The sequence below is a fragment of the Tachypleus tridentatus genome, chromosome 6, assembly GCF_004210375.1.
Source record: "Tachypleus tridentatus isolate NWPU-2018 chromosome 6, ASM421037v1, whole genome shotgun sequence".
In the NCBI taxonomy this organism is placed as follows: Eukaryota; Metazoa; Arthropoda; class Merostomata; order Xiphosura; family Limulidae; genus Tachypleus; species Tachypleus tridentatus.
Window position 1 is genome coordinate 114,915,307 of NC_134830.1, and position 22,687 is coordinate 114,937,993.

General features: G+C 36.0%; 1 protein-coding gene across 10 annotated transcripts in view; it reads left to right on the plus strand.

Annotated features, from left to right (window-relative positions):
• The window catches only part of LOC143253364 (uncharacterized), an 80,316-nt gene that overhangs the window by 16,052 nt on the left and 41,577 nt on the right, over positions 1 to 22,687 (plus strand). Inside the window, exon 1 of one of the 10 annotated variants that reach the window (XM_076507132.1) lies at positions 21,708 to 21,895. The exons of the other annotated variants lie outside the window; for them this stretch is intronic. Coding sequence (XP_076363247.1) covers positions 21,807 to 21,895 — 89 coding nt within the window. The 5' untranslated portion in view covers positions 21,708 to 21,806. Of the gene's footprint in view, positions 1 to 21,707; positions 21,896 to 22,687 lie in introns of those variants that run through there. 10 annotated transcript variants of the gene reach the window in all.

Consider the following 22,687-nt stretch of genomic DNA (forward strand, 5'->3'; position numbering starts at 1 on the left):
CTTTTCCACTTTGTCAAAAAGACACAATTTAGTTATTGAAATTATTGTTGGTGTATCTTTATCGATGACATTATGATACGGTAGAAAATTTCAATAAAGAACGGTTAACCTTATGGTCGCTAATGTTATTTTAAACTTCACAGAGAATGCTAGATAGAACATTCTTAATTCTAGTAGAATGTTGTGATGTCACGAAATCATAGATATAAAAAGACTATTAGTGTAATTTATTTCTCAGTTACTTCTGCTGATATCTGAATGTGCACAATGAAGTTATCATTTCATTATTTAGGGAGAAAGTAAAGAAGAATGTGTAATAATACATTAACCACAATATGTGTGCTATATCTACTATCGACAAAGCCTTTCGTTCAACACCAGTGCTCATCAAGTTAATTAACAAGATAACTATTGATCTCGTTTAATTGAGTTGTTTTATTAATCTTTTGATAAAAAGGCTATGTCTAACATAGAGACTGTATATATAATCTTTGTTAACCTGAAGATGACCTAGGAAGGTCAAAACGTTGTTCTCGGTTATCAATAAAAGTGTTAGTACCCATACCAGCTATTCTGAGATACATTTTTATTTCGTCATCAAGAATGTATATATAATCTGTCTATCAACATACGTTTGATATGGGGACTGTACATGTTGTCTGTCTATCAACATACTGGGGCCACGTTTTACATCGAGACTGTATATATATATATACTCTGTCTATCAACATACTGAGGCCAGGTTTCACATCGAGACTTTATAGATAGTCTGTCCATCAATATACTGGAGCCACAACTCAATTAAGTAAGGCCAACAGTTAATTTCGTTTAGAACCATATCGTCTGGTTTCAGCCATTTCATTTGGTTTGTGGTAATTATCTGAACGACAGTGAAATATGGTGTTGGATTAGTACCGGTACTGCGAGTAGCATTCCATCTGGACAAAACTAATAATGTCCAAACTTCAAGAGAAAGCACACTTTCTTACAGCTAAACTTCTGTTTTTAGAGATTACACGACATGTTTCAATTACATATCAGCGTGCTTTTTTAAAAAAAAATAATTCATCAAACTGGATGTTATAATAGATGTAATAAAATATAAGATGACTTAATATACAAGCAAAACATTAAATGATTACAAGTATCGAAACAAAGAAATCTACTTCTCTTGACCAGTTTAAGATCACGAACAGAATTGTCGACAAAAGTTACACAAGCAATATTTTCACGTTGCCTTCTCTCGTTTAGAACTAATAAATAGACCATAGGAAAGATAGTAAACAGTGCCCACCGCCAACTCTTGAGCTACTTTTATCTCACCGAATAGTGGCATTTAATCGTCCTCTTACAGTGAACTTTCTGTCTCAAATTGAGTTTTAGTGGCATCGGGACACGAACCCTCAGATTCACAGTCTAGATAAGTTAAGAACTAAGTCTCTTCCAACACAACACAGATGGAGATATAACTTCGACTGAACACATTTGGACGGTTAATTTGTTCCTAGGCCCATTCCCACTTAACGCAGATCGCGGTAACCTCGACTGAACACGTTTGGACGGTTAATCTGTTTTTTCGATGTTTTTCTTCTTATAAATGTTCATCTTTCCTTTCGATACTTCCTTAATAATTTTTTTAACTGGACTTTTCAAATTCAGTTAAACGGAGCTAGGTGTTGCTAATTAATCTACAATAACGTCCTAAACACTTCCCAGAAAAGATCATCACAGATAACAGCTATCCGCAAACTCACACTAAATCATAAATATAAAGCAAAGTACCACGTGATTAATCTGATATTCTTGAGACATACGTTGTGATCAATTTATATATGTTTAGCAAGAAAAATAAAAGAAATAGAGATTCTGTGATAGAAAAACTTTGTTTCACACTAATGCACTCCCCATGCATAGCCAGGTGGGTTAAAGCGTTCGACTCGTAATCTTAGGGTCGCGGGTTCGAATTTCCGTTGCATCAAACATGCTTGCTATTTCAGCCATGGCGGCGTTATAATGTGATCGTCAGTCCCGCTATTCGTTGGTAAAAAGAGTAGCCCAAGAGTTGGCGGTGGGTGGTGATGACTAGCTGTCTTCCCTCTAGCCTTACATTGCGAAATTAGGGACGGCTAGCCAGAAAGCCCTCGTGTAGCTTTGCTCGAAATTCAATAACAAACAAAACGTTTCTCGTTTTACAAAGGAAGATATATAACAACTTCCCTATCTTTAACCACGAAGTCCTGTTTAACAGGTCTGGCACAACCTGGTGGTTGGGGCGTTTGGTTCGTAAATTATGGGTCGTGAGATCGAAACACATCGCCTAATATGTTCGCCCTTTCACCCGCGGGTGAACGATATAATGTAACATTTATTCCTATTATTTCTTGATAATAAGTAGCCCAAGAGTTGGCGGTGGGTGCTGCCAACCGGTAACTTCTTTCTGCTCAGCATTCCAAAATTAAGGACGGTAGCAGATAGCCTTAAGAAACCAACCAATGAAACATTTTGATAGCGTCGTATGCAAAATATTCGGAAAGGAGCAAAGTATCGAAATCTACTTTTTCAGCTTTATGAGCCCTCAGACTTATCCTTAAGTAACTGGAGAAGGTAAGGTCACTTAGGAGTACATTAAACTTGGGAGATGAGGAATTTTAGCAGTCCGAAACTAAAGAGTTGTATTATCAAAGCATGTTACCCCGGAACATTTTGGATGTTAAAAAATCAATTTAAGCCTATTTTGATGCAAAGGAGACAAATATACTATGAGAAAGTGGAAAATAAGAAGATAGAAGAAAACTCAGTCAGAAGATAAGCTGTTTAGAGACTAACTTCCGTAACCTTTCATATTTTCATCTTATTTTCTTATTTATCTAGGCGACTTCATCTTCAGGTGCGAAATTCATTTTATAATCTAGAACTTACTGATAACGTAATTAATATGTGAGACAAAAAATGTAAAAGAAGTTGTAAATCTAGTAAGTCTATCAAACTTTATCGAGAAATATTATTGTTCTTACATGTATAAATGTACACTTTTGCTGAAAAAAATATTTATTACTAGATGTACTTTCGCATGGTATCCGAAAGTGTTCTGTTTCAAGAGTAAATGAAATCAAAATTAAGAGTAACAAAATCTGTAGCTTTACAGAATGCGTAATTTTTCTCGTGATTCATCTCATGCGCACGTTAAAAATGTGCAATACAAATGGCAACGTTAAACTTCCCTTATGTGACATCATTTTAGTGTCTACTGACTGCCTGATAGACAACACACTACTGTATATTGGTGTAAGCATTTAAAACAGCTGACCTTTCCAGACGAACGTTTGGATCCCTTTCTAGGAACTAACATTCTACCTCTTGAATTAATTTCATACTTGTCTTAGGTCTTCGAGTTTTTATTTTAACACAGTAGCGTGGGAAGCGAGCAAAATGCATCAAAAGTAACAAAGCTACTTTGAGGAAAAGCAAGAGAATTAAAGAAAATTGATCCAGAACCCAAGAGATCCAGGGCTCGCAGAGGGCCCTAGACCTTAGCCATAGTGACTGCTTCACTTAAATTTTGCCGCGACGTTAAGCGTCTCTTATGTGACGTCATTTTACCGTCTATGGACAGTTTATTTGTTTGCTTGTTTTTGAATTTCGCACAAAGTTAGTCGAGGGCTATCTGTGCTAGCCGTCCCTAATTTAGCAGTGTAAGACTAGAGGGAAGGCACCTAGTCATCACCACCCACCGCCAGCTCTTGGGCTACTCTTTTACCAACGAATAGTGGGATTGACCGTCACAATATAACGCCCCCACGGCTGAAAGGGCGAGCATGTTTGGCGCGACGGGGATGCGAACCCGCGACCCTCAGTTTACGGTCTATAGACAGACAAACAGACAACATACTACTCTATAATGGTGCGAATGGTTAAACCAGGTTGCTTATCCAAGCAGACTTGAGTCTACATTTGAAGAAATAGACATGTATGCAAGTAATGTACATCAAATCCACTGTATTGTCGTAATTTGCACGTGTGCTTTACTGGAGTGACACTTTTTAAAAAATAATATTTGAAACTCTTGCGCATCACAAACAGTAAAAAAAAAAAAGTTCCGTACGGCATCAGCCGGTTCTGAAACGTTCTAGTGATTATATAGAGAAATGTCTAAATAAGTTTTTTATTTCTTGTTTTTGAATTTCGCGCGAAGCTACTCGAGGACTATCTGCGCTAGCCGTCCCAAATTTAGCAATGTAATACTAGAAGTAAGGCAGCTAGTCATCACCACCCACCACCCACTACTCTTTTAACAACGAATAGTGGAATTGACCGTCACATTATAACGCCCCCACGGCTAAAAGGGCGAGCATGTTTGGTGCGACCGGGATTCGAAACCGCAACCCTAGGATTACGAGTCGAACGCCTTAACACACTTGTAAAAAGTTGTTGTTATTGTTTTCAATTAAGTATAAAGCTACACAATGGGCTATCTGTGCTCTACCCGCCACGGGTATCGAAACCCGGTTTTTAGCGTTGTAAGTCCGCAGACATACCGCTGAGCCACTGGAAGGCGATTTTTTTCATCTCTATTAATATTATTACTTTTTAAATAGCCATCTATACTTTCACTCAAACTGATAGATTTTTCCTTGCGGTACATAACGATAAAAATCGGATTTCGATCCCAGCGATGGGCAGAGCACAGATATTCCACTGTGTAACTGTTTTTATCAACAAACAAACAATCGTTTAAATGTAAATTAACTTCTTGCCTCCCATGCTGTTCGTGAATGCTCACTCAAATTCTCTTTCTGTCCTACCTAAATAACTGATACGAAAGCTTCTTTGGAAATACAAATCATTTTGACGTTTACCAATATATCCAAGAACTACATTCAGTTAAAACTTTCCTCAACGCAAACATACACAACTTTATCCTTCCGTTTTGGTCTCCATATGTTATGTACTTTAGGGTAAAGCTACACATGGTCTATCTGCATTTTGTCGACATACCAATTTGAACAGTAAACACCATTTCGTGTAAAGTTTGTAACACTAGAAATGGTTTACTTAAAACATGTTGTTCTCACTGTTAAATTGTGACTGTTTTAAACCTCTGAGCGGAGATACTGTTCAGAAGTTTTGACGTACATCCTGTCGAGTAGCTCCTTCTAGTTCTATGGCGACCTTGTCATAACTCACAATAAAATAGGGGCAGGTCATATCTACATTTCTAGAAATTCATCGCTATTTCTAATTTTCGTCGGAGGCGTTTTAAATATTAACATAAGCGTTATAAAGGCTGGGAGAAGCCTAATGGTCAATGTTTCGTGGTGCATGTTGATGGTACGGAGTTCGAGATGCGACGACGCTGAACGCGATGTGCATTTTCAATTGTGGGTGTAGTATAAAAGCAATAGTTAATTTCGTATCAAAACGTCTTCATAACGTCAGGTGGTATTGGATAGTTAGTTGTCTTTACTCTCGTCAATAGTAAAAAGAAAAGAAAAAAAGGAAATATTGAACTTCAATATCTGGGCTTCTGACGTAGCCGTTTCTACATCCAGTTGCATAAATAATGTTAGTTCAAAGCGTGTGAATTTTATTATGGTAAAGCCACATCGGACTATCTGCTGAGTCCACCAAGGGGAAACGAACCGCTGATTTTAGGCACATCGGACTATCTGCTGAGTCCACCAAGTGGAAACGAACCGCTGATTTTAGGTTTGTAAATACATAGACTTACCACTGCACCAGCGGGAGAACGTTGTTTAAAGAAACGACATGGAATTAATTTATACCAATAAGAAAAAAAAACAAAAAAAAAACCAGAACAGTCTTTAAAAAATTTCTTCGAAAGAGTTTGTGATTTTTTGCTTGTTACTTCAGTTGTTGAAACTGCTAGTGAAAATATCTAGTCACAGATAATGTAGTGAGTTTAGTATTAAAAACAAGACGGCGATTTTGTTCTATCCATATCGTTAGTCAACAGTTGTTCCGTTTCGTGTCCAGTGATTTTTCCTAATGCTAATTTGGAGCACATCAACCTATGATCTCCTTCCGTTGCGAAGAAGCTGACAGGAGGCAAGACACGTGACGGCTAATGGCCCATCTCATGATGACTCGTTCATTTAGTGCCCGTGTAATGCGCTCTGTTCGATTAATAATTCAAGAACGAAGAGAAGCAGCGTCAGACACGCGAACTCCTGTAACATTATCTGAAAACGTTACAACGAAAAAATTACCTGTCAATTTATAGAGCTAGAATGTTCAGATTCGGGGTTTCATTCCCCGAAGTGGCCATAACCATTGTGCACCTTTGCACTAAAAATACAACAATAATAAAAACAGCTTCGTAAATTGAAAGTTCAAACTTATGAAGATTCCAGGGAATTTATTTTACGATATCTGACAAATATGTTCTTAAGAAATGTGACGGTTTTTATAATTTATTTAAAAAGATAAAATTTAGCTTAATGGCTTGCAAAAAAGAGTAATATATTTACTTTAAAATCTAGGTATCAGTTGAAAATGTCAAGTTGTTACTTTATTTAGAGTCTTAACTGCTAAGAATAAGAAAAACAGATCAATCATATAACCAGGTACATGAATTATACTTGGAATACTTGATTAGCAAGATATTTATCTAGGTAACAAGTTTTATTGCCGACGTGTAGACTTTGGGCATTATAATGAATCAGTTTTTGTCTGTCATTCTTCAAAACTATTGTTTCATTTGTATTGAACTCTCTTTTTCTTTTTGTATTCATTCACGTGAACTGCTGCACTTGAGCGATTACGTTATTAACAAGGTCATCACCTAAACATATATTGTTCGACTTGAAACTATACGTTATTAGGACCACAAGGTCATGGTTACTGCAGTATTGAGGAATTGGTAGTAGGTTACATAGGAAACCAACAAGCGTTGGTTTATTTATTTTTTCATACCGCTAATACACTGTTTATTTTGTGTTGTATATGTATATATCCTTTTTTTAAACATTCCAAACATACAAACATATATATTCACTAATCCATTCAGTATAGCAAAACCAGTATTTTTTTTGTATGTGTCGTCACAAATTCGAGCAACGGGAACTATTTTTCTTTTGTTTATTTCTTTTAAATGAACCCTCAACGTTTTTTTTTACAGATTCTTCGGGAAACGTTACACTAAAACACAAATCCCAACCGTTTGTTTGTTTATTACCAGTATTAGAACTTATTACACACTCAAATATGTACTGCAGAAATCGATACATGTATTTAAGCAATCAAATAACCAGTATTTTGGTTTAGTAAGACCACTTCGCATGGAGCATGTCGTATAGATATCCTAACGATATCAGTAGGAGCACTTTGCATGGAGCATGCCGTACAGATATCCTAACGATATCAGTGGGACCACTTCGCATGGAACATGCCGTATAGATATCCTAACGATATCAGCAGGACCACTGCGCATGGAACATGCCGTATAGATATCCTAACGATATCATCTGGACCACTGCGCATGGAGCATGCCGTACAGATATCCTAACGATATCAGTAGGAGCACTTTGCATAGAGCATGCCATACAGATATCCTAACGATATCAGTAGGAGCACTTTGCATGGAACATGCCGTATAGATATCCTAATAATAATTTTTTTAATTTATGCATTTTTGGATTCCTAATTTTGTTCACGTTGAACTTAACATTCCGATATCAAAGTGGTAACCGTCTTCGCTAAGAAGTTTGCAATAACAACAAGGTTTCCTTTTACGAGTATTGGTTCGTGTATGTACTTTGTTCTTTTAGTAATTGTCCTTTAAACTAGGTTTACTTGAAAGGATATTTTTACCCAATACAACGGGGACAATTGGAGAGACAAAAACAATTAAATATCTAAATACTTCAATCAGTGTAGCCAATAAATTCCATAGGTAGCGCGTGTGGTGATTTGCTTTGCCCCTACTTTCACTTACACTTTTTCGCCCGTTTCTCTCGCTATCGTTTCTTTCACTGCCGCACGCTGATCTGCTGGCGCTTTTAAAACCTTTAAATTGTAATGTGTGTAGATCTTCGCTTGACGCGCCCTCCATCGATCATAGGCTGAGCTGGAATGTACAGAAAAACGCACTGTGGTCACTCCGAACCTCACGTGATGGTAAACAGTCCGCAGCTTGTCTGTTCCGAGTGACGAAACCAGTTTGTTCTTTTTTTACGCTGCTATTTCTGCTCGCTGTAGGGCATTTTTTATGACAAGGTTAGTCCTCTATAATGTACGGTTAATTGTCAATGTCGCCACAGTGCGCTGAGTCGGTGCCCGCAGAAGAGTAACATAATTTTGTATAAATCATATTGTTCGTGGATCGGCGCAAAGCACAACCGGTTCTATAGTGTTAGTGGAGTAGCAAAAAATTAATTCAACTGTAAATTAAGAAGGGGAGTTACTTGATTTAAACAAAGTAAAATAAGGGGATATTCGGACAAAAAATCCGAACAGTAACAACAAAGTCGACTAAGTTTGTTTTTTCTTCTTCTATGTTTATAAAGGCGTGAACTTTCTGATATGACATCAGATTGTAATCGGTTCTTTTCACGTTATTTTTAAACGTCAAAATTTTGAGCATTGCTTTGAGAACGCAGGTTTGAAGGACAATCTGGAAACAATATGTAACATATGAGGCACTGATTCGCGAGTGCACATTTGAAACTACGAACAATACAACCTATAATATTTGGAGTAGTGTTTCTTAATTACGAGTGTACATTTGTGAACAGTATATTATTTATAACATTCAGAGCATTATTTCACGAAATACATTAGACAAACTATGAGATCAACAATATCATTATGAAAGAACCCATAATAATCACGGTTTTGTTACGTAAACAAACATAATTCAGATACACCAAATATGCACACTTTCCATATAATTTAAGTCTGCGGTATAAATACACTTTACGTTACGTAATTGAAAGACGAGTCTGGCACAATGAAAGAAGATAACACGATCCTTACTTATAAATCATAATATGTACACAAAGTATTTAGTATGCAAATAGCAGCATTTTAACTTATTAAACATTATAAAATGATTTGTTTTATTTTCTGCAGTAGCAAGTGAAGTCCTTCCATTAATACTACAACATCGAAGGATGCTAGGTGTGTTTATACTTAATGGCTTAAAACCATCAAAAATAGAGTATTTATTGTACATAATTCGCGTTAAGTCACATTATAAACAAGGAAGTCGCGACATAAACTAGGAATGATGTACTTGTAAACGTCATGCTAGATTTCATTAAACGTTGAACTAGGTTTTCAGGATATTGATATATCATGCTATATATCTGTTAATGTATATGTAGGTTTTTCGTAGTTTTTTTCGAGGATTTTTTGGTGGAGAGAAGGGGAAGGGTAAAACAAAAATTATGTCGATGGCTTCCACTAGTTATGAAGGCGTAAATATAACGTTATTATGTGTGTAATGGACATTTTCTATGGAAATAGGTATGACAAGCTACCATTTCAAATAGACAGATTAAATTGTGTTTTATCATTTTATCATGCACTTTTAAATAAGCACGAAAGTAAATTTCAATTAAATAAGGTATTTTAGTGGTTTTGTTTTATAGAAGGAAGGTTTTTATGTTTACATGTGTCCATAATATTTTTTTTTTATTTTGAAATACAGACTAAACTCTTTGACAAAACGGTATCATGTTGTAAAATATCAGCCTTTTAATCCCGTGAAGGAAAAAAGGAAAGAAGGAAAAGTAAAAAGTAGTGCTCAGAATTACACATATTTGTTAGGCTTAATTTCTGAACATCATTCTTTTCTTTAATATAACAATGGGTCAAAATAATTAATTACAAAATTACGAACGATACCATTGACTTTTGAACATTATTTTCTAAACTATTTATGCACCAAAGTACTCAGGGGGTTCATAAAGTTGTTGATTAGAATATAATAATAATAATAACTACACACAAAAGTTAAGTAGATTTTAATTCCATTAGTATAACAATTAAATCACGCTAATCACTGCTGAGGCCTTCTATGTATTTTGCACAGAAAATAAATAATTTTACCCGGTTTTTTTTCTCGCTGTGTTAGTTACAATGAATGATGCAACAGGCAAGAACATCAAATTACTTAATTTATAAGCCTCGCCTGTGGCGAAGCAGTATAAAACTAAGTTAGTAATTTTACGGTCAGGAATTACGGTCTCGTATGGAATATACGCTAAGTTTTGTAGAGGAAGTTATATCTTACCCAAACGTGTTTGTGAGATAAATGTTCTCTTCAGTGATGTCGAGAAAACCCACTTGTAGAGAAATATATATGTAAAAAACGGCACGTTTGGGTTGAGAAATGTTTTTACGTAGAGGAGTGAACAACGTTTCGACCTTCTTCGGTCATCGTCAGGTTCACAAAGATACTAAATAAAGAAACAAACATAAACAAACGCAAAATTAAAGAAGCCTTACTTATACAACAACTTAAACCCAAAATAAACCAATACAAAGGAACACCTTTATATCTATATTAAAAAGTAATATAATAAATAATAATAATAAAATAAATAATATAAAACTATATATTCAAACATCTAAGCCCGCCCTCTACATTCCGACACTCAGTTACACAACCCTTTTCAAACATGTGGTCAGCTTCCGGTCAGTTACCTCTCTCTTTCTTTGTGAACCTGACGATGACCGAAGAAGGTAGAAACGTTGTTCACTTCTCTACGTAAAAAGTTTTCTCAACCCAAACGAGCCGTTTTTACATATAAATGTTCTCTTCATTTTGAGATGCGGGTTAGATCCTTTGGTGAAACAGTTATATTTGCAAAAATGTTATCTTGGAGTTGATAAAAAAAAAGAAAGAAAAAAAAGATATGGTGAAAATGAATGGCCACAATTACAAATGTTCGTTGAGCCTAACTTTGCAGAGTAGAAGTTTTCTTGCAATTTTACATTGCGAGTGCTCCCAAAAATCCTTGTTAAGAATATTTTGTTTGTTTTGTTTGTGCTAGCCGTCCCTAATTTAGCAGTATAAGACTAGAGGGAAGGCAGCTAGTGATCACCACCCACCGCCAACTCTTGGGATACTCTTTCATCAACGAATAGTGGGTTTGACCGTCACATTATGAAGCCTCCACGGCTGAAACGGCGAGCACGTTTGGTGCGACAGGGATTCGAACCCGCGACCCTCAGATTGCGAGTCGAATGCCTTAAACCACCTGGCCATGTCTGGCCTGTTAAGAAGAACTAAAAGTTAGTGAATTATATGTCTGAACCCCATCTGTTATAAATCTGTCCCTGAGCACAATCATGATATATAGTCACATGGGACATTTTTTTCTATGGTTTTTTTTTTTCAGTAGTACTGGAAAATACTAAGTTTTATATATTCTAGCACGTGCTACAGTACAAAACATGAAAACAGTTTTATACACAATGTGAACAAGTAAGTATATAATGTATTATTTAGAAAATAATGTATTCCTATGTAACCAAAATAGGTTTTCAAGATCAACAAAACAGTGCCCAGTGCAAAGTTGGTTTATTTGTTTTAGTGCTAAAGCCACATTGGGTTATCTGCTGTGCCCACCGCAGGAATTTGAACCCCAACTCTTACCGTTAAAAGCCCGTACACTAATCGCCGACGCACCGGCGGACAGCAAAGGTGGTTACCATAGCGTATGTTCATACGTAATCATTAATAATCTATGATGTTTGTACCCCAGTGAGACAGCGAGTTTACGGACATACAACGCTAACATTTGGGGCTCGATTATCCGCACTGAGCACAACAGATATTCCAATACGGCTTCGCTATAAAAACAAACTATAGAGGTTTTTTCAAATATTTCTAGTTTTTTTGTTTATTTTTGTTAACGATAAACTTCTATACAAACTATTTTTAATAAAAGGTGTTTTATGCAAAATGAATTATCATCAATCTATTATATATTAATTAACATAATTTCTCCGATAGGGGTCCAAATGCTGCCTAGAAAAGTCTACTGTTTTAACCACTTGCACCAATATATAGTAGTCCATTATCTGTCAGTCAGTCAGTAGACACTAAAATAACCTCGCACAGTGTTGCAGTTTGTATCGATATGACGTCAGTAAAACGTGCACATGCTATGAATCACGATAAGAATTATGCATTATGGATGCTACAACACAGCATGATATATGAATTTCAAAAGCAAGAAATACAAATATTTGTTACTCTTAATTCTGGTTTCATTTACTCTTGAAACAGAAGACTTTTCGGGACCCTGCAAAAGCATATCTAATTACCATATATTTTTATAGACTCGAGAAAGTGGAAAAATACAAACGGTGCCATTCCTGCAAGTAACGTGTTCCCTCCCTTTTTTTCTATTTATTTGAAAGTTGAAATTGTATGTACGCTTATTTTGATTTATGTGAATATTGACTGTATACAAGCTGCAGGTGTACAGAAATCAAAAGGTACAATTGGAATTATATGTAGTGTTTTCTTTTCTCTCACGTTTCATTGGCATTTTGTTTGTACAATTACTGATTTATCAGCTATGGTGTTTGATTTGGAATTAGTTTGATTCTGAACTGTATTTATGACTTGCCACATAAAACAACTGACCAAGTTGAGTGATAAAAACACATACAATGCTCTTCAACAAATGTTTTTTTCTTTTAGTGCTATATAAACAGGAAGCAATAAAATTTCAGCACTTATGTTAACTTGTCGCTCTGGGAGTACGTAGTAACGACTGGTTACACTTCTGATTCTAACGTGTATCAAAAGTGTTACCAGTCATTACTACGTAAATCCCCGCTCCACTCAAGAAACCAGGTGGCACCAATCTTAGAGCAGTGCTCCCTAGAAGAAAGTGTTTCTCACAAGTTATCCCACTAAGCACAGTCAAGTGCACACTAAAAGTGCACACTTTGCTTTATACATGTAAAAAAATATTGTAAATTAAACTAATCTTTTATAATTTCAGTTTCATCCCCTTTTAGTATATATATACAAAGAACAAAGAAACATCGGGTTGTCTACTTTGTCAAATCCTGGGCGTTGGTGTTGTAAGCTTATTAATTTACCCCTGATCCACCGAGGGATACCCAATATGGGAAGTTTTTCAAATATGAATTTACTTCTCCCTCCAAAAAAATTGTATCTTGTTACTTACCTTTGATCTTTAGTAGCAAATAAAAAATAGTGTTTTTACGAATGGCGAAGCGCAATTAAAAAGATCCTTTGTAAATTTTATATACATATTTCAACCTACTGCGTTAGCCCTGTGTGGGATGTTGATAACATGATTGTTTTGTAGTTAAGCACAAAGCTATACAAAGGACTATCTACGCTAAGCCCACCACGAGTATTGAAACCCGGTTTATAGTGGTATAAGTCCATAGAAATACCGCTGCGCCACTAGAGGGCCCATAAAGTCAGAAGCATGACACAAAACTGTTAATTTCAGAAAACATCCCCTCGCCCCTAAGGGCTTATAACGATCAAAACTGGATTTCATTATCCACAGTGGGTAAAGCACAAGATAATACACTGTGTTACTTCTTTAACTTCAAACAAACAAAAATACAAAATTAAAATATTGAGTCGTTGTTAGCTTGACAAACAAATCGCTCTTTTTATTATTTTATACACATTTATATTTTACTTCAGTTTAAAAAGAAACTTGAAAACTCGAGCATAAAACACGTACTCTTACGTAGCCTGTTATATTTAGTAAGTATATCCGTATACGGCAAGCACGTCGAAACGATTATTAAAACGAAAAAAGCAGTTCCTTATGGTTATTTGTGTATATTTCTTTTACAAAATGCTTTATGGTAGTTTTTCAGAATTCACAAATATTCATATCACTTAATGCACCTCCCAGTGGTACAGCGGTATGTCTGCGGACTTACAACACTAGAAACCGGGTTTAGATACCCGTGTTAGGCAGACTTAAATTACAAAACAAGCAAACAATCATTTTACGACAAACTTTTTCCGAAAGTTTCTACAGACTAAAGTGTGACATGCATAACCCCAGCAGTGCACAAAATTGAAACAGGTGTTGGAGTACCTCTGTTGATTATCAGTTTCTGTTAGTTTTCTTTTTCTGCTCTTGAGAAATCAAAAACCTGCGACTTGTAATGTGTTTTTCTGTGTGTCGTATGACACCAGAATTGGTTCTCTTTCTCTCTTTACGTACTGGACAAAAAGTATAACACGTGTAAAAGAGCGACATCAGCTGTTATCCTGGAAGACAAGTCCTGAAATTTTGTCAAATGGATCTCATGAACGTGTATTCCTGACGTGTGTCAAATAACCAGAATGCGCCTATTAGATCAAGTCTTTGTTTTTAAATCAAATATTGTGTTCAGTCAATATTATCTCGCTTCAAAAGGTCTGAAGCCTCTCCTGTAACCCCTACATCTAACAAACAGTTTACTGTTGAAGTTGGTAGAATATATTTCTAAATACTACGGTAAGTAGGCCCATAAGACGTAAACAGCGGCATGTACACAAACTTACAACGCCAGAAACCGGGTTTCCCAACCCGTGGTAGGCAGAGCACAGATAGCACATTGTGTAGTTTTGCGCTTAATTACAAATAAACGAGTTGTAGGGTGCAGCCCCCTCTGTTTTGTGACTACTCAAAGTCAGCCCCATTACAGATTATCCAAACATACAGATTAACGCTTGCAGAGAAAAAAAAACACTACATAAATCGTGATTAAACATATTTCGCCACAAAAATATTTTGGCCCAACAAACCATACTAGTGGACCAAATTTTAAGGTTGGTAAGATAATAGTTCACTGGAGTGAAGTTAAAAAAGCCTGTATTTAGTATCACCAATTATGGAAGAATTTAAACGAATGTAATACAATTTTTTTTACTTAAGATACTGGAACATTCGAAAAAGAAAATTAGTCACGTATATGTATTCGAGCCATTAAAAAACAAAAAACACATAACGTTTACGAACTGTCTGCCATATGCAGATATCTGTTGAAATATTTAGAGAGAATTCTAAGGTATACAGCGCTCACTCCCCATGTCTACTAAGTATCGATCACATCAGTTTTAGAAACTTCGCCGTTCTCAGGAATGGCACGTGATATTTCCACTTACCTACAACGGTGTTGGTCCTCATCGCCTTGGAAACAACCCATTCTTTATCTAGCACTCTCTGCACAAAACTTAAGTTCAAAAATTAGTGACAACTATAAGAAAGTGAAAGAGTACGATTTAAAAATGTTTATATACCAACACATATATACAAAAAGTGTCTGATTATATTACTGTGACCGCTTGTGCCACCCTAATCTTCTTTCTTATTTAAGAAACAAACATTAAGCTTATTCGGAATATTTTTGTAAAATTTCAAATAACAATAATAAACAGAGCTTCAGAGAGAAGGAACAGTTTTTGGTATTATTTTAAGTCATCAGTCATTCCGGGGCTCTGGTGTCGTCAAGGTCGTAGCATGCTCTGTCCTAGTCTTTAGTGTAACATCATCGGCTGAGGTTGGATTATTTACACACGTGTGCTAGCTATATTTCTATGATAGTTTTTGAAGTAACAATGAGTTTAATTAAGAAAAAGAAAAGCTGAACATACATAGTTTCAACAAATATAAAATATTTTAATACCTTACATACATATGTTTCTGGTCAGTTTAGTATGTCAAAAATTATTTCCCGCCATTTCTCTAGTTTTGAAAGTGTCTTGAATAAGACACATTCGAAATTAATATTGAGCGAGTTATTGCTAACAGACTGTTACTATTATTTATTCAATTGAGATATATTTACATTTTAATTTCTTAGTGATCGCGTAGAATAACAAACATCAAGTTAGGCGAAGCTAAGAATATCTTTTAATTACATTTTATTATTTATTAATGTTAATAATCAAAATTGAACATTACTAAACCACCACAACCCCTTTGGTCATATAAAGTTTAAAAGAACTTTGAAATAAACTTGTCATAACAAGATACTATCACGTAACCGTGAACATACGAGGACTGCATTCAGAATTGACGAAATATTATCATGAATATCAATTATTCATAACACGCACATACAGTCAAACTCTTAGTTATTGAATTTCATTATCCGATTTTCAGGTTTTAACAACTGGCTGCACAGATATGGAATTAGATATAAGAAAAGAGCCTCTTAATTAAAACACAATCTTCATAAGTTCAATACCTTAGTGCTTCTGTGGAACTAAACTAAGTTTACTTTATAATTTATTTTTTAACTGTGTGTTTGTTTTTACAAATACTGTAATATTTATTTATCCTCTTTTTTATCTTGTAAAAATGCTGAAGTTAGAATCTGAACATTTCCGAAATTTGTCGTAATGTTGTTCCTAGAAAAAAAAAAATTCGATTACGAAACAAAATGAAGGAGAGTTTTGTGATTACATACCTGAAATATTCTATGGTGGACCTTAAACCTAAGAGCAGTGTGTGTGCTTAATCAGTGATGTCGAGAAAACCCACTTGTAGATAAAAATATATATGTAAAAATGGCCCGTTTTGGTTGAGAAATTTTTTTACGTAAGGAGCGAACAACGTTTCGACCTTCTACGGTCGTCGTCAGGTTCACAAAGGAAGGAAGAGGTAACTGACCGGAAGCTGACCACATGTTTGAAAGGGCTTGTGTAACTGAGTGTCGGAATGTTGAGGGCGTGCTTAGATATTTGAATATATAATTTTATATTATTTATTTTATTATTATTATTCATTATATTATTTTTAGTATAGGTATAAAGGTGTTCCTTTGTATTGGTTTATTTTGGGCTTGAGTTGTTGTATAAGTAAAAAAAAAAAATTCTCAACCCAAACGAGCCGTTTTTACATATATATTAGTCTGTGCGGGGCCTGGCATGGCCAAGTGCGTAAGGCGTGCGACTCGTAATCCGAGGGTCACGGGTTCGCGCCCGCGTCGCGCTAAACATGCTCGCCCTCCCAGCCGTGGGGGTGTATAATGTTACGGTCAATCCCACTATTCGTTGGTAAAAGAGTAGCCCAAGTGTTGGTGGTGGGTGGTGATAACTAGCTGCCTTCCCTCTAGTCTTACACTGCTAAATTAGGGACGGCTAGCACAGATAGCCCTCGTGTAGCTTTGTGCGAAATTCCAAAACAAACAAAATTCCAAAACAATAGTCTGTGCGCTTCATAAAATCGTTAAACATAATATTCGTTCACAGTTTACCAACTAAAATGCGTAATTTTATAACTCATCTGTAAGTAATGTTAATTCTAACGTAAAGCCTACTCATCGACTGTCTTACGTTGCTGAAAACACCCTTAATTGTTTAAATGATGCTGAAAAGCTCAGTTCAATTTATTCGTCTCAGTTAAGCCTAGTTACGTACCTTCCTGTTTATTATTGCTGAAATTACATTGTCGTTACTTTTTACAGGACTTTATTATGAAACGTTAATGGCCTGGCATGGCCAAGCGCGTTAAGGCGTGCGACTCGTAATCTGAGGGTCGCAGGTTCGCATCCCCGTCGCGCCAAACATGCTCGCCTTTTCAGCCGTGGGGGCGTTATAATTTGACGGTCAATCCCACTATTCGTTAGTAAAAGAGTAGCCCAAGAGTTGGCGGTGGGTGGTGATGACTATCTGCCTTCCCTCTAGTCTTACACTGCTAAACTAGGGACGGCTAGCACAGATAGCCCTCGAGTAGCTTTGTGCGAAATTCCAAAACAAACAAACAAATATAGTACATTACCACTATCTTCATGTAATTAAAACAATTTTTCCTGATTCATTGTCTTCGTCATGTTACGTAGTTATAATATGCATGTGTGATATTACTAAATTAAAGTCTGAAATACAGTGACTCCGTAAAAACGTAATGATATAATCCAAGAACGTTAAACCGTAACTACGGTTTACGTAACTCCTTCTTCCCCTTTCAATACAGTAAATATATCCGACACATTTAGATAAGTACTGAAATAATCAGAGTTGAAGTTGCTTATCTAAATTAACAGAGAAACGATTATCTCTCATTTTCTAACTTACCTCCTTTTTTTTATCAGTAAGATGTCTCCCGTTTTAACCTGAATTTTTCTTAAGAAGCGATTTTGTTTGCATTAGAAATTACATATCCTTTTGTTTTTGAGTAATTGCTAATGTTATGAGAAGTGACTACAAAAAAAGAAAAAAATTGCATTTGCCAAGCTAACGCACGTAAGATTACATCTTCACGTACCACAAAAACTTTCGACCTACTTTACCTTGTTATACCAAGCCTTACTTTTTTTAACTCAAAAGGAGAACCTACAAAGAGGACTGAAATAAAAGTTCCTCGTTGGTAAGCACGAAGTTTACACACCTGCAAGGCTGAAGTCCAATGTTCGGTTTCTTATGGCGGACAGAGTCTAGATATCCTAAGGTGTAACTTTGTGCTAAAAAACAACCTAAAGAATGCAGCTTTATTATGAGATTTTAATCATATTATCACAGACAGAGACTTTATTAAACTTCAAGACCGTACAACTTTCCATAATTGTAAACAAAAAACACGACAAATTCCTTTCATTTACTTTCGTGTTTAGACTGTCACTGAAATAATTCGCTAAATTGGTAAATTAAAGATTGAAGTAAAATCACAGTTATATATTTATTTAAGATAATCGTCTAATAGCTTGAAGCAATTACTACGGAAATAATAAAAATAAAGTATACACAGCTGGCCAAAATCTTAAGGCCAATGAACATAAAGAAAAAATATGCATTTTGCGTTGTTAGACTCAACCACTTATTTGAGTAGAGCTTCGAAAGATGAAAATAAGAAAACGGAAAATAAACTTTTTTAGCATTTAATAGGGAATATGTAAACACCATGAAATTAGCCTAAATACTAGCTGGTCAAAAGTTTAAGACCATACTGAAATGAAGCGCTAATCGGTAAAAAAGTAACGAAATTTAGTCATTTGTGTTCAAGCATTTTCGTTGTCAACATCTCCCACTGACATTTCCTGTGTTATATTGGGTAAAAACATGGCAAAGGCTAAAAAGTTGACAGAGTTTGAACGTGGCAGAATCGTCGATCTGCAAAAACAAGGTCTCTATCAACATGCCATCGCTGGTGAGATTGGGCGTGGTAAAACTGCTGTTGCAAATTTCTTAAAGGACCCTGAGAGGTACGGAACGAGAATTTCAAGTGGTCGGCCCAAGAACATTTCGCTGGCGTTGAGCAAGAGGATTTGAAGGATTGTCCGGCAAGACACTAGCCGATCGTCGAACCAGATTAAGGCCCTTACGGACGCAATAAGACGGCATTTACGAGAGAAAGGCTTCAGAAACCGTAAACGTCTTTAAAGGCCACGCCTCCTTCCACACCACGAAACAGCTCGGTTAAACTTTGCTGAGAAGCACCAAACATGGAACGTAGAAAGGTGGAAGAAGGTTTTGTTCTCTGATGAAAAAAAATTAACCTGGATGGCCCAGATGGCTTTCAACGTTACTGGCACGATAAGGATATCCCACCGGAGACATTTTCTACACGACACAGTGGAGGAGGTTCCATCATGATCTGGGGTGCTTTCTCCTTCCATGGAACAATGAAGCTTCAGGTTACACAGGGGCGTCAAACAGCAGCTGGCTACATTGGCATGTTGAAGAGAGCGTTCTTACTGACTGAAGGCCCTAGCTTGTGTGGAAATGACTGGATCTTTCAGCAGAACAACGCTGCAATCCACAATGCCCGCAGGACAAAGGACTTTTTCATGGCGAATAACGTGATTTTTTTTTACCATCCAACATGTTCGCCCGAGCTGAACCCCTTAGAAAATGTTTGGGGGTGGATGGCAAGGGAAGTTTATAGAAATGGACGACAATTCCAAACAGTACATTATCTTCGTGAAGCCATCTTCACCATTTGGAATAACATTCCAGTCAGTCTTCTGCAAACGCTTCTATCGTTCATGCTAAAGCAAATGTTTGAAGTAATTCGCAATGACAGCCGTGCAACTCACTACTGAGACCTCTTGTTGGGTATTTCGTACCCTGTTTAGGACTTCTTTTTGATATTGTCTTTTAATTTTTATCAGCTAGTATTTAATCTGATTTCATAGTGTTAACATTTTCCCTATTAAATGCTAAAAAGTTTTTCCCCCCCCCCTTTTCTTATTTTCATCTATCGAAGCTTTACTCAAATAAGTGGTTGAGTCTAACAACGCAAAATGCATGTTTTTTCTTTATGTTCATTGGCCTTAAGATTTTGGCCAGCATTGCATGTGGTAGTTCATGTGGATGTGATAAAACATATATTGGACAACCATCTTATTCTTTGGAAATCAGACGCAAAGAACACCAAGGTTACATGTATAGGAGAAAATTTGAAAAATTTACCTTAACGAGTCATCAACTCGATATCTGGTACCATGGGATACTTTGAAGTAAAATTTCTCTCTAACGTGAATTAACAACAAAATAACATGATTGGTTATAAACTATAATGATTTAGCCCGAAAAAGTAACAGTGGTCCTGGTAATGTCAGCAAACTTTGGTTGAATTTACTCTCTTCACATTTCTTTCCTAACTTCGCTTGTAAAATTTCAACGTTTTCACGTGATAACATTCTTTTGATCAATTTTCACTGGATTCTTATATTGAAGACAACAGAACAAAAAGATGTCGAAGTATTTTTTATGACAAATATAATTATACTTAGAAATTATTATTTTTTAATTCACTATTATCGTAGAATAATATGTTCCCATATACAAGTTAATATTTTAAGTTAGTGGAGGAGGCCCGGCATGGCCAGGTGGTTAAAGCATTCAACTCGTAATCCGAGGGTCGCGGGTTCAAATACCCCGTGACACCAAACATGCTCGTCCTTTCATTCGTGGGGGCGTTTTTATGTTACGGACAATCCTACTCTTCGTTGGTAAAAGTGTAGCATAAGAGTTGGCGGTGGGTGGTGATGACTTCCCTCTAGCCTTACACTGCTAAGTCAGGGACGGTTAGCGCAGACAGCGCTCGTGTAACTTTGCGCGAAATTCAAAATTCAATGAAGATAAAGAAATCCCCCAGTGGATTTTTTTTTACTAGGTGGAAAGAAAAACAATAGAAAAAATGCAGACCTTTTTCACAGTTTCATATAAACTTCATGAAATGAAACGACGAACAATTTAATAAACCTTTTAATAGTTTCGCTTAATAATAGACGTGTGCATGTTTGTGTATGCATTCATATACGCTATCTTTTCAGAACAGAAATTACTTCGATTTTGATACTAAATTATCCCTGAGGGCGAAACTGTCTTATTTCGTGAAATACTCTTTACTGATGTGTTTCGTGTTTGATGTACACATAAAAACACTGCAAATGCTTATAAAAATCAGTTCCTTTGCCACATATAATTAGTACTTCTACAGGGTGTTCGGAAAGTCACTGTGCACTTATATATGTATATGATTACAAAACTGCACAGTACCCTGTAGTATTAATATATATGCACATACTGTTTTAGAATTAACACATCGTTAGAAATGAGAGTAAAACATCTATTTTATATAGAATGTCTTCAATGAAGAAAATCTTTACACAACGTCAAAATATCTACTGTAAAAAGATACTTTACACCCCAGGGAGACCAGGACCAGAGTGGAAGTTCCTACGTCATGGCCGCTCATCCCTCTTTCTTTCTCACTACGGAGAGTTTCTAGTAGTATCCGACAGGTGTCGCAAAGTGTGGTGTCCTTTGTTAGGGTCGTGGACGGAGTTTGACCTTTGTTTAATGTGGAACGGATTCTAGACTTAGGGCAATGATGGACGATTGCTGGGCCATTGCATTGTTGCCATGGAAAACATTCGTATCGTTGTCTACTGTAGATATTAACAGATTCTCTGTCAGGTAAGCGAGATCTTGATAGGCCAAGATTTGTGTTAGGCTTCTCTAACACAAAGCGTGGGTTCGATAAACGACGGCTAGCGGGGCTGTTGACGGAGGGGTTCTCCGTCTCCTGAAAAGATCCTTCGCGTTAGCCTACTGATATACAACGTCTGGTTAACTTCCAATAGACCCAACTTTTAATGGCTGGCAGCATGTATGGTATACCAGTTTGATGAAACGAGACGACTGTATAATAACAAACTAACGTCACGTGTATCTTTTCAGGGTAATGTTTTAAAGATCAGCCTTTATTCTTATTGTCATAATGTTTCGTGGTCATAGTGCTTATAAGTTGTCATAAAACAATGAAGCTGCTTTACATATAAATGCATATTGGTGTCTTAAGACAGACAGAGAAGTTTTATACTAATCGTAGAAACCATTTTTCTTGACATATGTTGACATTTTCAATACGTTCAGATAAAGAATAGCCTTCTCTTCCTGCTTTTGCTTATGACAAAGAAGATAACGTGTTACAAGATATTCCAAATATAATTTTTATTTTATGTATTTGCACTAGCATATTTTGGTTTTAAAGTAATCTAAGATTAGTCAAAGTAACATTTGAATGATTGAAAATTAATTTGTGATCTTCAAATAATAAGAAATTGTATGTATCATAAATATAAGGTGTACAGAAACATTTAAACTTATTTTAATTTTAAACTACAGTTACAGTTAACCATTTGTAATATCTCTTTCCATATGTTAAATATTATCTAGTGCTGTTTTTTAAACTTAAATACCTGTTGC